The sequence below is a fragment of the Empidonax traillii genome, unplaced genomic scaffold (genome assembly GCF_003031625.1).
Source record: "Empidonax traillii isolate 1590-97213 ecotype Southwest subspecies unplaced genomic scaffold, ASM303162v1 scaffold877:size283950, whole genome shotgun sequence".
NCBI lineage: Eukaryota > Metazoa > Chordata > Aves > Passeriformes > Tyrannidae > Empidonax > Empidonax traillii.
The window spans coordinates 25,319-39,667 of NW_020956070.1; the positions used below are offsets into that span (position 1 = coordinate 25,319).

General features: G+C 41.8%; 1 protein-coding gene across 1 annotated transcript in view; it reads left to right on the plus strand.

Annotated features, from left to right (window-relative positions):
• The window catches only part of MBTPS2 (membrane bound transcription factor peptidase, site 2), a 36,553-nt gene that overhangs the window by 14,133 nt on the left and 8,071 nt on the right, over positions 1 to 14,349 (plus strand). The window contains exons 8-9 of the mRNA XM_027902471.1: positions 2,298 to 2,392; positions 4,608 to 4,803. Coding sequence (XP_027758272.1) covers positions 2,298 to 2,392; positions 4,608 to 4,803 — 291 coding nt within the window. The remainder of the gene's footprint in view (positions 1 to 2,297; positions 2,393 to 4,607; positions 4,804 to 14,349) is intronic.

Sequence of the window (14,349 nt, forward strand, 5' to 3'; positions counted from 1 at the left end):
GTCTTAAGCAGTTACCAGTGCTGTTTTGAGAAATCTGAAAGTGAGGATGAGGTAGACAGAAGAATTTCTCTTGTTTTTCAGTCATCCTGTATAAATACCCTGTATGATCTGAATAATAAAATTTGCTTCTTCAGGATATTGCAAAACTTGGTTATTAGCAGTAATGCAATTATCTCCTCTATTTTAAGTTCCGTTAACTTAAAATCACTCAGCAATCTTTTGCAGATGTAAACCCCACACATTACCTTACAGCTTTGATCACATGACATTGCAAATTGTATGGCTTAACCCAATGATGTGCTTTATTATGGTCACTTCTTCTGATGTGTCTCACTATACTGGTTTTACGTCATTGCCCATAAACTCAGTTTTGTCTGGATTGCACATATTGCTTCTGGAAGTCAGTCTGTTTCCTTCTGTTTCCATTTATACATTAGTGCTTGTTGCTGTAAAGGCTTACCCCTGAGAAACAACAACAACAACAAAAAGTGAACTGAACTAAACCAGAACAATAAACAAAAATTAAGTAGAACAAAAAAGAATAGTCAAGTTAAATTGGCTGAATGTCTCGTGATGTGCCCTAAAGCTCTCTAGACTTTCTTACATGCAAGCATCCATGGAAACTGAATTCCAAAGGTAAGGGACTGCTGGTGAGCAAAACCTATATGATGCTATTCAGAGCTTTAAAATTGTCACTGCATTTTTCCATCATACTGGAAATAAACAGGAGGTCAGGCAACTCGACTACTCTTGTTTGATGCATTGTAGTACTTTTGTGAAACTGAAGAGGCAATTTTTTTTTTTTTAGTATGTAAGGAAAGGAATCTTACAGCTGGAACTAAGATAAATATTTAAACTGGAAACTAGTGGAGTATGGGTAAGAAGCTGCTTTTAGAAACCTGACAGTTTGAATTATGCCTCTGAAGAGGAGGGTAACTTTGGCACATGCTTTCAGCTAGGCAGGGCTGGTAAGAACCAATTCTCAGGCACTGTAGGTATACGTATGCTGAGGTTCTGCTGTTCTCTGAAACGCAATTTCAGAGTAACGGGTAATAAAACTGCATATTCTGCAGTTGAACCAGTCCTATTTAGATTAAAATACTAGAGGCTTAATACTGGAGGCTTGGTATTGCTTCCAAGCTTGGTTGCTGTATCGTGTTAGCAGCCCTTTGTTCCCACTGCTGCCTTCTAATCAGACCAGTCTGTCTGCATTTTCAGAGTTATAAGCCTCCAGCAGTGAGAAATATTCCTCTGAAATTAAATGAACTCTGTTTGGTCTCTAGCAGCTGTCATTTATCAAAACCTTGACAGTTCACAACTTGACATAAATGCAGAGTATCAATAAAAATGTATATAGCAAATGGACCCCATCTACTTGATCATAAAACAAATGGAGAGTAAACTATATGAGTATGAAGCTAGACAGAAAACAATGCTCCAAGGACCTTCTTGAAATTAAAGAAGAAAAAATGTTTTCAATGTAGTTTATAAGGAAACTAATTTCATGGTCATTCACTGTTCAAAAATCTATGTGGTTTCTTAGCCTCAGGGTACTTGAAGAAAGGTTTGTATGGTACAGTGCTTGCACCTGTAAGCCCCAGGCATAAAGCTCCGTGTTACTGGACTGCAGGTTATGCAGTGATAAAGCAGCAACCACTATCACAAGCTTGCTCTACCTAAGGAAGGTACTGCAGTTGCTGTGTACAGGTTCTTAGAGCGACCATTCTTTTGTGTGTGTGTTTTTAAGCTGTTGTTGCACAGTTAGTTGGGCTTATTTCATTTAAAGAGCGTCTGTGCAAAGATTCCAGACTAGGTAAATCATGGTTTAAAACATCATTTATTCACTGCTGCAACCCTCAAGGTTTGAAAAGCCTTCAGAATTTGAATCTTGTAAAGGCTTTTGCATTTTAAAGAGTATGTTTTGAGCGTTGGTCATTTCCATAGCCAGCCAGTGACATCAGTACAGTAGTGGCTGAATAAGTTCTATGCCAAATCTTGATGCAGGTTGGGGACAATGAATAAAGTGGTTTTCATAACTCACAATGCTCAAAACACTGCAGTGGTAGATGCCCAGTATCTCCAGGAGATTTATTAAGATGAAAAAATCAGTATGTGACATTCAAACACATTGGTGGTGAAACTTATTTTTAGTTGCGAGTGAACCTCAGCTATGCTGTGTGAATTACTATAATTCTCGAAGGCTACAGGATGGTTGTTTTTTCTTTATTCAGAGACTAATTTTTTTTCCAGGAAGTTACTGTAATATCAACTATTTGCTTTATCCCTATGTTCTTTAGTCTACAGAAGACTCGATGGCACAGTTGAATGTTGTAGTAACAACAGCCTCACAGACATTTGCTTTTCATACAGCAATAAGTTGGACAGCCATCTGGTAAGTTGCTTCAACTGCTAATTCTCTTTGGTAAAACTAAAATTATTTAAATTAATTAGTAATATTTACCAACATTTATGCAGCATGCTTAAATGTTTAAGAATATCAACAGTTTTTAATTAAGGTATGTATGTATGTTATTTTCCTCATTTACAGCTTAAAACCCCACAAATATTAGTTATGATTTTTCCCATGTTCAATCAGTGAGTCTCTGGAAGAATCATAAAAAATCTTAAGAGCCCTCATTCCTTCAGGCAAAAAGACACCTAACTGATTTTCAGTATCCTGGATGCAGAACTGGTGAGAAAAAGACAACTTTTGAGAAGAAGGTAAAATTGGCTTATTTTGGTGCTTCAGTCTTTAAAGGTACTGAGCACTACAGGCAAAGCAAAGCACTGGACTGCCTGTTCAGTTATTTTATCTGAAGTCAGTAGTACTGCTCCCTAAGTTAAGCTAAAAACATGCAGGAGAAAGTCTTAGAGGTCACCCAGTTTCTCAAAATGTCGGCCACTCTTTGATTCCTTTTTCACCATGTTCATTTTCTTGTTACGTGAAAACAAATTTTCTCAGTAGGATTTTGACTTACTTCCTTCAAAAGAGAATGCAGCAGCCTTCCAGTGTCTAAAGAGGCTACAAGAGGGCTGGGGAGGGACTTTTTACAAGAGCATGTAGTGATAGGACAAGGGGGAATGGCTTTAAACTGAAAGAGGGCAGGTTTAGATTAGATATGAGGAATAAATTCTTTACTGCGAGGGTAGTAAAACCCTGCAACAGGTTGCCCAAAGCAATTGTGGATGCCCCATCCCTGGAGGTGTTCAGTGTCAGGGTGGATGGAGCTCTGAGCAGCTTGGTCAAGTGGAAAGTATCCCTGCCCATGGCAGTGGGATTGGAACGAGATGATCTTTATGTTCCGACCCAAACTATTCTATGATTCTATGAAAATATAGAGATGTTTGTTAAAATATTTGTTTCATATTGACAGTGATGGAATATTTCTATTGGTTCTCTTTACGAGAAAAAAAGCACTAGTATCAACTGTGTCAACTTTTGTACACATACCAGTTTGTTATTTTTCTGACCTCTAGTGATAAATACTTGAAGAAATTCAAATAAATCTGTTCCAAATCTGCTATGTTTACAGTTTCTGTGATGGTAAGCTTCCCACTCCAGGGTGTTTTTGCGGTATTTAACCACTAAGAATTGAGCACATTCCAGTGGTTCGTTTGAAATATGGCAGTAACTGGTAACATCCTGGAGTTCAGCAAGATTTGATAAATCACTATCCCACTGAGCCTTGGCATTCTTAAGCTCATAGCTGCTATTTATGAACAGAGAAGAAATAAAAGCATCCAGAAGCCTGTAACCTTGTGACTTTCAAGTGTCCTTAGACTGGCTGTGAGTTTTTGAACAATTATTTTACATAGTCTTTGCAGTGCTATGCAATAGTATTTGAAAGTGTGTCCTCTCCCTCTCATTAGAGTAGGAAGGCCTTATATCATGCTTATCAGGCTAAAAAGCTAGAAATCACTTTTTTTTTTTTCTCCTCTCCTAAGGCAAAGAGTAGGTTAAGAACTTTCCTTGCTTGTGTTTTAAGAACAAAAGGAAAAGTGTCACTGAGCTTTTACAAGAGATATGAGGGGGAAAACCAATTTCCTGTTCCCTTCTGCTTTACTGTCTTTGGCCTGTAGGGAGCAAGAAAGATGTGGTCTTTCAGACTGTAGAGTGGTAGAGTTACAGGTAGGAGTTATAAGGACACAGCACTGCATTAAGTCCTATGTTCATCTTATTTGAGAATAGTTTCTTAGCTGTCACACACCTCATAAGTTTGCTGTTTTATTTACTCCATATAAGGTTTTGTTCAGCTAAATGAGATTTTAGATCAATGAAGACTACAAGGTAAGTCACTAGTATGTTGATTCTGTCCATTAGAAATCACTGACTTATGTTTTGATGCCTTAATTTTTTGTTATGCAAAAAATACTTTGCTTTTATTTTAGTATATGTGCACACCCTTTCTTCCTCATTCCACTAAATATGGAGTGAAAGGTTGAATATGTATCAGGTAGAGATGTCTGCCTGAGAAATCTAGAGATTTCTAGAGAAATCAGATTTCAGCTCTTTGTGGGCTGGTATCAGTGAGGCATTTCTTTTCTTTTATTCTGATCTCTTGGTAAATACTTTTAACTTTCATAATCATTTCAAATGCCCTTTGCAGCATGCCTGTCTGCCAGCACGAAAAGTTATTGAAGCCAGCAAAGTTTGTCGAACCAACATGGACTGCCAGAAGGACTTTGTTCCAGGCTTTTGTGTGACTCCTTCTTTGGAGAACCAAACAAGGCTAATCAGGGTAAAGCATCCACCCCATATTGACATGCTATATGTAGGACACCCCATGCATCTTCAGTACACAGGTTGGTATTATTTATTGAAACGGTTTAGCAAAAACAATCTCCAATATGGTTTCCTATGCCTGGCTGCTTGAACAAGGTCTTGGAATGTTTGTCAGTTAAATTGTTTAATGCAGAATCCATTTCTTGTTACAGCCAGTGGAGAGACATGGACTACTCAGGCCTAAAATGAAATGTGCACAGTGCAATGAGTTATGAAGGTAATAGAAACCATATGTGGTATGAGATGGTTGTTTTTTCAGAAAAGTGTGAAAGGGCTATTTCTAGAACAGATCTTACTCAGGTTAGTCACAGGGACCACATACCTGCATTTTCCTAGCACACAAACCTCTCAAGGTGCTACTGTAAAATCTGTAGGGCATCTTGCTCTACCACCTTGCCTGGAATATTAGCATGACTGCTTGAATCACACCTAATATCCAAGTATCAGCGGCAGATTCCCATGACTAGAGAGCCAAAAGTATTATCACAGCGTAGTCTTTTCCTGATTTTTTTTTTTTCGTTTAATTGCCCTAAATTAAATAACATATAACAGTTTAGTTCCTTACTTTGAAATTCACTGTGGCTCTTCTTTGGCAAGCTTATATACTTGAGCCAGGTATATAAGTGACCAGTAATTCTGCTTTCCATACTCTCTCCGTATGGACAAACTTATGAACATCCTACTTACTAGCGTAAGTGACATGGTGAAATTTAGCTTCAAATGGGCTTTAAAAAGTTTTAAATGTTAAACTACTGTCCCTTCCCATGAGGAACCTACCTGTTCCTCATAGTTTCTCGTACCTCTCAGGATGATTTTACTTCAGACATTTGGAAGTAACTCCTTAGCAAGGCATTGTACTTTTCTGAATAAACACTGGAATTAGGTACAAAAGAGCTTTATAAACAGTGATGAAATTTTGTAGTGTAAAGCCATTAACATTCTTGCATAACATATTTTTAATAATCTGTCAGTCTTTATCTTTCTGTGCTGGTAATTTGATACTCTGTAAGGAGTATTTATTTAAACTTTTTTTACCATATACTGTCATTTAAGCCCCAAAGCTGGTCTTTTTGTTTGTTATTTCTGGCCTCTTGCCATTTAAGAGGAAAACATTGTTCTCATATGTGATATCAACACACAGTTCTATATTTGTTGACATCTATTCCAAGTGGAGCAACATATTTTAAGAGAAGAGTTTTATAACTATACAGAATAATTTTCTTGGTCTCTAACAATACGAACTATCAGTATTGTAGACCAGTTGATGTTATTGTCTTTTCCAGTATGTTGGAGTAATGGAGTTTTGGTCAGTGTTTCCTACTGAACAGTAATTCTGCAAAAGAATTGAATCTGTCAATCTGTCAGAAAAAAATGTTATTGCATCTAAAGAGCTAGTTCTACTTTAAGAAGTTACTGTGTGAAAATACTGTTTACATACACATGTAGGAATATAATTCTAAAGTGATTTATTGTCCCTGGGAATTGTGTATTGAATGTATTAATTTGAAAGCTAAAAGCTTGACTTTATTACAAACTTTGCTGCAAATGCAACCTATGCTTTGTGTTCCCCTTGGAAAAACATCTGAGCTAAAATTCTAAGATCCTGCTTTGGTCAGCAGGTAATCTACTGTACCATCATGGAGTTTCATGCATTCCAGTGAAGCAGATTGTAAATATTTCAGACTTAGTTTTGCACTGTACTATACTGGCTGGGGCCAATAGGTCTGGTGTGGGGTTTTTTTTAACAATTGTGACTGATCAGAGTGTGGTAACAATTTCTTTACAGTTAAAAAAAGAAAAGAACTTACTCCTCTACTGCGTGAGTTTTGAAATTGGAATATGTTTTAGAGAAGTGCCTTATTCTTTAGTGTGATCTTTCTGCCTGCAGGAAACATTACTTTTTAGAATGGTGCTACATTCAACATGCAACATGATATGAGAGTAGCACTAGGGTGTATAATGTCTTTACTTTCTCTAGAAATGTCAGTAATGTTTGAATAACCTTCTAAGATTATGCATTTATTATTTTCTATGTAGGCTTGTAATGTTGTCACGATAGCCCTGATTTATGGTGAAGCAGTAATTATCTCATATTTCCTTTTGAAGATAACTTCCATATAATGTATTTTAAAAAAGGTATATCCATCATAGCTACTTAGAAGAAAGAGACTCTACAGCTTATTTTTATTAAATGTTTGTTCCTCAAATTAAAATATCCTAGCAAAAATATTTTTTCTTGATATGGATGCTATTTATAGCACTTGTTTCCAGTATTAAAAAAAAAAAAAAAAAAAAAAAAAAAAAAAAAAAAAAAAAAAAAAAAAAAAAAAAAAAAAAAAAAAAAAAAAAAAACACAAAACAAACAAACAAACAAACAAAAAACACAACGAAAAACTGGAAAGAATCATAATCCTAAATGAACTTAAATCACTGGAGATTTGGCCAAAACTAAAACAGAAGGAATGATTAGGAATGCATGTTGTTTGGGAGAGACACATTGATTAATCCTTTTAATTAGCATTCCTTCTGTAAAAAGTATCGAATGTAATCCAGTATAAATTCATACTGTCAGTTTAATACATGTGGCATTACTCAAGAATTTAAACTTTTCTAATTGCAGGGGGTTAAGCTCTAGAGCTCTCCCTTTGTTGGACAGATGATATGTTAGGCTGAAATGGAGGGCCCTGCTTCTTTCTCTGGCCCTTGTTGGTTGGAAAAAATCTGGTGACTATGGTTCATATTTGGAATTCACACTACTTGAGAAAACATCATGTCCCTGAATGTTACTGTTGCCCATCAGGGATCAAAAACTGTGGGATTTCCTTCATGAAAAGAAGATGGAACTTATCTAGGAGATAATTTCCCTGAGCTGGACTCCTACTTCTGTTGTATTTGAGGATTCTTAGAGGAAGAAAAAAAAAAAAAAAGGGCCATTTCCTGTCTTTGGGGATGTTTATGAGCAACAACAGCCATAATCCATGATGAAGGTCTTTGTGGTCCAGCCTGTTTTCTCAGTATTTCCATGCTTGTTTACCCTTATCACTGAGGATGGTCCTTCTTTGCTTTTAACCCATACTTAAAGAATTACATGTATAGTTCTTCTGGAGACCACACAGAAATATCTCATGCCATGCTGTCCCTCTCCTCTATAGCATACATGCCCTTTCCCCCATGAAGAAGTTTTGAAAAGCTCTTTGGTCAACCTAGTCTCCCAGTCACTTCTAATTAAAATTGTGTCTGTTGTGCATTCTTCTTGATATTTGCCAACACCATCTAGCATTAGCCAACAAAAGAAATGTTATTTCCAGGTCAAAGAATTGTTTAATTAGAGTGGGAAAACAATGACTGTTTTCTCTCACCCGGGATCATTGCTGTTCACCTCTTCCCGGCAGTGTCTTTTTGAAGACAAGCCTAGGGAACATAATTTCTGTAATTCTTTTGTTAGTCCTCAGAGGACAAATTTGCCTATTGCCATTAGGTTTTAATCCGTTACAACCACTAAATTCATTGCCTCATATTACAGTGGCTAGAGGTCAGTCCACCAACTTCCTAAAGAGTTTCTTTGTGTTTGGAGTTTGCTTCAGTAGCGAAGTTTGAAGTTTAGATCCATGTCTAGTGGTTATTGGTGACAACAATTTGTTGTAGCAAAGAGGGAAGAAGATTAGTGATCCATTCTCAGTGTAGGCACAGCTTCAGGTTCAGGGTGGTGACAGTGGCCATTAGGTGTTAGTCAAGCAGCAGTCAGGTTTTTGAAATTAAAGTATATTGGAGTGTGTGTCTTTTGAAGCCTTTGAATACACTGGATGCCTCAGCCATTTTGATATTTTGCCTCATGAACAAGAGGTCAGATCAGATGTTCTGATACCAGCCTTCAGCATGACGAGTTGTTTGCTTTGGATATCACTTGACCTGGATGTTCATACAGAGTGGGTAATGAGGGGCTGGAGAGCAGCCCCACAGAAAGAGATCTGAGTGTCTTGGCCGCCAGCAAGTTGAATCTGAGTCAGCAGTGCCTTGGCAGCCAGGAGGGCCAACCGTGTCCTGGGGGGCATCTGGCAAAGCATCACCAGCCGGGGGGGGAGGGGATTGTCCTGCTCTGCTCTGCACTGGGGTGGCCTCACCTTGAATAATGTGGGCGTTTTGGGCACCACGATATAGGAAAGATATTGAGCCATTAGAGGGTGCCCAAAGGAGGGCAACGAAGATGGGAAGGGCCTGGAGGGGAAACCATTTGAGGAGTGGCTGAGGTCACTTGTCTTGTTCAGCCTGGAGGAGACCTCATCATGAGCTACAACTTCCTCACGAGGGGAGGGGAAGGGCCAGGCACTGATCTGTTCTCTGTGGTGACAGAACTTGAGGGAATGGCCTGAAGTTGTGTCGGGGGGGGGATTAGCTTTGGTATCAGGTAAAGGTTCTTTGCCCAGAGGGTGGTTGGGCATTGGAACAGGCTCCTCAGGGCAGTTGTCACAGCACCAATCATCATTTGGATGATACCCTCAGCACATGGTGTGATTCTTGGGTGGTCCTGTGCAGGGCCAGGAGATGGACTTGATGATCCTTGTGAGTCCCTTCCAACTTGGGATATTGTGATACTACTGAGACATTTGTGTGATGATTCTGTTCCTTTTATTGAGACAAAAAGAGCTGATCCCTGAAGCTGTGGGTCATGTTTCTGTCAGCCCAACCCCTTCCCTGATGAGCCCACCCTCAGCTTGTCCAGAGGGCTGGGCCAGCAGGTTGGAGGGTGGCTGTTCCTGTTGTGGCTGGGGCTGGGCAATTTCTGCAACTGCTGCAGGGCAGCTGAGGAAGGGCTGGGGAACAAGGACGGCTCAGGGATCAGATATGCCAGTTTTTTAGGACTGCTACAGTGGTGGGTCAGGTTCAGATAAACTGTTTGGGCTGTCTGGGCGGGACATCAGACCAACGCGTTCCTGCCGGTCTCCATAGAGGCGCCTGTGGAGAGAGGAGATGGCTAAATTGCAGGTGGGACACGGAGACTCTCCTCCACAGCAGGGCCCAGAGCTGACAAGGCTCACCTCCATAGGTGGAGCTGCAAAGGTGAATACCTGCACCTCAAGGCACCGCTAAGCAGGGGGATTCCTCCAGGCAGGTGCCAGTGCATGTCTTGCTTTTTAGAGCAGTATTGTCCCCTACTCTCCTCCCCCTCTCTTTGCTTTGCCTCTGCCTATTGCTCGTGGGGGCTATTCTTGTTCAGGCAGGCTCAGTTTGAGCAAACACTGGCTCCAGTGCAAGCAGGCTCCCCAGGAGAAGACCCAGGAATTAAAAGTCAAGTTAAAGCCTCTAACAGCAGCAGAAACCTCAGCAGAGTTTTATGGCCATCCACTAACTCACTGCTGCACAGCAGCCTGACTAAAAATGCTTCATGGCTGTGAGCAGCCTTTGAAGGAAGCAGAGGGTGTGGGGGGATTGGTGACTCACCGTTTTCTGTCACACCACCAGCAGATTGCAGCAGTACACAACAGTATCCCAACTGGCACGGCAACCAGGACTATCACTATGCCTATCATACAGCCTGCTCCACGACAGAATATACTTTCAATGTGCTCCTCAGGTTTGGGAACATGTGTGGTTGTTGCTACAGTCACTTCTGCAGGAGAAATTCAAAATGTTAGCACATCCTCTGCACCACTTTTAAGCTTGCAGCATGTTTGATACCAGCAGGACATTCTCTGTTTCCCCCCAGTGCTGGTGCCTGGAGGCACACTCCCATCCTTTGGGACAGGTTGTCCCTCCAAATGAAACTCAGATGGTCAGGAGGAGAGCACAGGGGGGAGCATCACTGCTTGACCAGTCATTCTTTCAAGGGGCATGGACAAAAACCATCCCTGCAGCAGGCAGTGCCACCCGCGACTCTCCTTCCCTGGGCCAACTCCCACACCCCAAAGGGATGCAGTCAGGCCCTCTCAGGAGACACTTGAGCTGTGCTCTCCCCCATCTGCCTTTTCTCCAGTTTGGGCACCCCTTGCAGCCGCTCCCAGGTTTCAGGATGTGTCTCACACTTAGGGACCCCAGCAGGACAGCTCAGTACCTGAGTGCTCTGAGTCCATTTTAGGAGAATTTTTGGCATTTCCATCGTGCTTTTCTCCAGACTTTGACAGCACTGCCAAAAAACAGAGACAGGTAAAACCTCAGCATGCCTCAGGAACAGAGGATGCAGGAGGATAGAGAAGTTCCCTCTAGGTTCCCTGCCCAGTGTGGGAGCCAGAACATTGTTCTGGACCTCAGCTCATGAAAGGGATCCTTCTCCGGGCTGCTGTTGTGCCTTGGACCTCTAGTTACTCAGGCCAAGCCCTGGGATGAAGCTACAGTGGGAAGAGTCCTGTTTTTCATCATTTGTGGAATATGATCCAGATGTCTTGAACCTGACACACTTTTTAGCTTGGCTGCTGATGTGACGTGCAAGAGCAGGCACAGGGGGAAGACCCTGCTGCTGCACAGCCATCCTGATGGCTGACACCAGCTGACCACAGGACAGCAAGTACCTGGCCATGCCAGTGGTTGCCACTGGCCATGGAAGGAGCAACTTGCATTTCATGTGGAAGGAAGATTAAAAGGTAAATGCTACTTTCTCCAACTGACTTACATGTGGGCTCACGCTTTTGCTTGAGGACTCGAATTGGCAAAGATTTCAGCAAGCCACCAACCTCGTCATCTTAAAGAAAAATTGCTCATTAATAAACTCTTGACACATCATTATTCTTTCAAAGAAAGGGATGTTGAGAATTTACCTGCAGGTTCCAAGAGCTCCAAACCATCTTTCTGCCAAGCTGCCAGAGAGTCTTTTAGAGAATCAGCTAGAAGCAAGCACAGAGAAATGTTTCCATTGCATGTTAGGATCTTCTGCCTTTTTGAACAGAAGAACTGGAAGGGGGTCAGGTAACTGTGTGAGAACCAGGTATCTGTGGATTGCCAAAGCTGCAGAGGAGGACTTGGGGACCTTTGAGCTGGCAGCGCAACTCTCCTTTAAGGCGATGTGCTACACCCTGGAGGAGCAGATGGGCCCTGGAGACTCTCTTACCAGGAGAGCGCTCACACAGAGGAAACACTCAGAAAAGCAGTGGAGGAAAAGCCCATCATCCACACTTCTCAGTGAGAAGACCCCACTGGCCCATGGAAGGCTGCACTGGTGCCACCAGCTGACCTGCTTCCTGCAGTTGCCCTTTAGCAGCCTGGGCAGCCCTGGCGTGCAGGGCAGTCAGGAGGAGGAGGAGGAGGAGGAGGCGGTGGACAAGGACCATGGTCCCCCTCACGCCCACTGCTACTGCTGTTGGTGTCGCTGCTGCTGCCGTCAGGGAAGGGGCTGAGCAGTCGGTTCTTCGGGCCAGTGCAGCACCATGGGGCTCTGTGACCTCATGGCCCTGGAATGGCCACAGAGCTGGGGCAGGGCTGTGTGGGGAGCTGCCCTCCCAGGTAGGGGAGCACACCCGGTAGGGCAGCTCTATGCAAGGGCTGGGACACAGCCTCCCCCAGCAGGATCAACTACACCTTCAACAAGTTTGCAGACGAGGTCAAGCTGAGTGGTGCAGCTGACACACCCGAAGGACGGGAAGACATCCAGAGGGAAGAAGCAGAACCCATGGAAAGCTCATGAGGTTCAATAAGACCAAGTACAAGGTCTCGCACCTGCTTCAGGGCAACCTCCAGTATCAAGCTGCAGAAGGTTATAGTGTCTTCCTGATTAACTAGTCTAACTTTTAAAACAAGGCTAAATGAGTATTTTAATAAAATCTTGCATTTAGTTGAGTAAATTTTTGTGTAGAATGGATGTCAAGGAAAAATATTTTCTCTTTATGTTTTTTTTTTGTGGTTCAGCTGGTTTTTTTACTGGCTGTTTTTTTACTGGTTTTTTTTTTAGTGGCTGATACTAAATACTGCCAGACAAACACACAGAATGTTCTCAGGACCTTCCTAGCTGTATGTCGGATAATCAGTGGCTTATCATACAGGCTTTCTTCTAGAAGCAGGTTAGATACAAGGAAGAAATTCTTCACTAAGCATAGTGAGGCACTGGAACATAGGTTGCCCATAGAAGTGGTGGATGCCCCATCCCTGGTAATATTCAAGGCCAGGTTAGATGAGGCTTTCAGCAGCCTGGTCTAGTGGAAGGTGTTTCTGCTCATGCCAAGGAGGTTGGAACTAGGTGATCTTTTAAGGTCCCTCTCAACCCAAACCATTCTATGATTCTGTGATTGACCTGGATGCCTCTGACTTTCTGATCTGGGTGGTGCCCTGTATTTCTGTCTGGTTTGTTCTTCACTCAGTAGACCAACATATATTTTCCTTAAAACAAACATTAGTCTTAAGCTGTAAGAGAGAACGTGATTTTCAAGCACAGTGACAGTTCTGGTACTGGAAAGTTCTCTGCTTGTTTCCACACCAAATCATTCTTTTTTGGGACTCTTTGTTATATATATATAGATCTCCATCCCCATGGCATGCTTGCTGGCTGGACTTATCACAAGGACATTTGTCAACAGAAGAAAATGTCTGCCTTATGTGCCCTTGGTACTACTTTCCCTCACCTTTGTTGCCATGTCCTTGAATTCTTTGTTGAACCAGAAGAAACCTGATCGCACTCTTAAATACTTAGCAGCATTTCCGAATTTGAATAACATTTTTGGTATGTTATGTTCCCAGTGTTCTCTTAGCCTACGGTTTTAAATTTTCTGTAAGGGTGGGTTAAATTGTTCCTTTCCCAAGGGATGTTTGTAGTGTGTGGAATTTGAATTCTTGCTTTCACATATCTCTGTGGAGGTGGTATTTCTTATGGCTATAACTTTTTCCCAAGTAGGTAGAGAAAATTCACATCCAAAGTGGCTCTTTAGGGACAGAAAGACTGTTGTTGGTACTGTGCAAGTACCAAGGCCATTTTCTATCTCTGCCTTAATTTACCTTAAACCCTTCCTTCTGGGGATAAGACTCGGTTCTACTTTCCTTCTACAGGAAAGGTGTCTTTTTGTCAGCTGTCATAGAACTAAGGTTTCCACATGGTCCCTGGTGCTGACAGACTCAAACCGCTGTTTACTTTGAAAGACTGTAATAAGACTTTTTATGAGACAACCTGAGTGGTGCATCCCTGAACTAACAATGTCCACTCTGGCAGGTCACAAGTTACCTCACTTTTCTTTGAAGACCCTCTCAAGAAACATTCGACATGCAGTAAACTGAAGGTTCATGTGCACCTTCAAAGAACAGTGTATACAGCAATAAAGTATTTCGAGATCACGTTGTGCTTGACACTGCAATTTTCCCGTCACTGTTTATAGGAAGGATGCCGAGTTCCATGTCTCAGGTTTTTAAGTTGCATCAAGTTATATCTTGGAGTCACTTATCATCTGAACACGAAGCTGCTTTATGTACTGGCTAACTGATGTTGTGCAGTGCAGCTGTGCGTCACCTTGCAGCCTTGGCTTTCTCAGAGGGACTCCAGAATTCTGCTCCCCATCTGCCCCACTCCTGCATACCATGAGCTCAGCCTCAGGTCAGGGGGAGCTTCTGCGGGTACTACAAGAGAAGAATTTTCTGGCCTTCAGAGAAAATACACA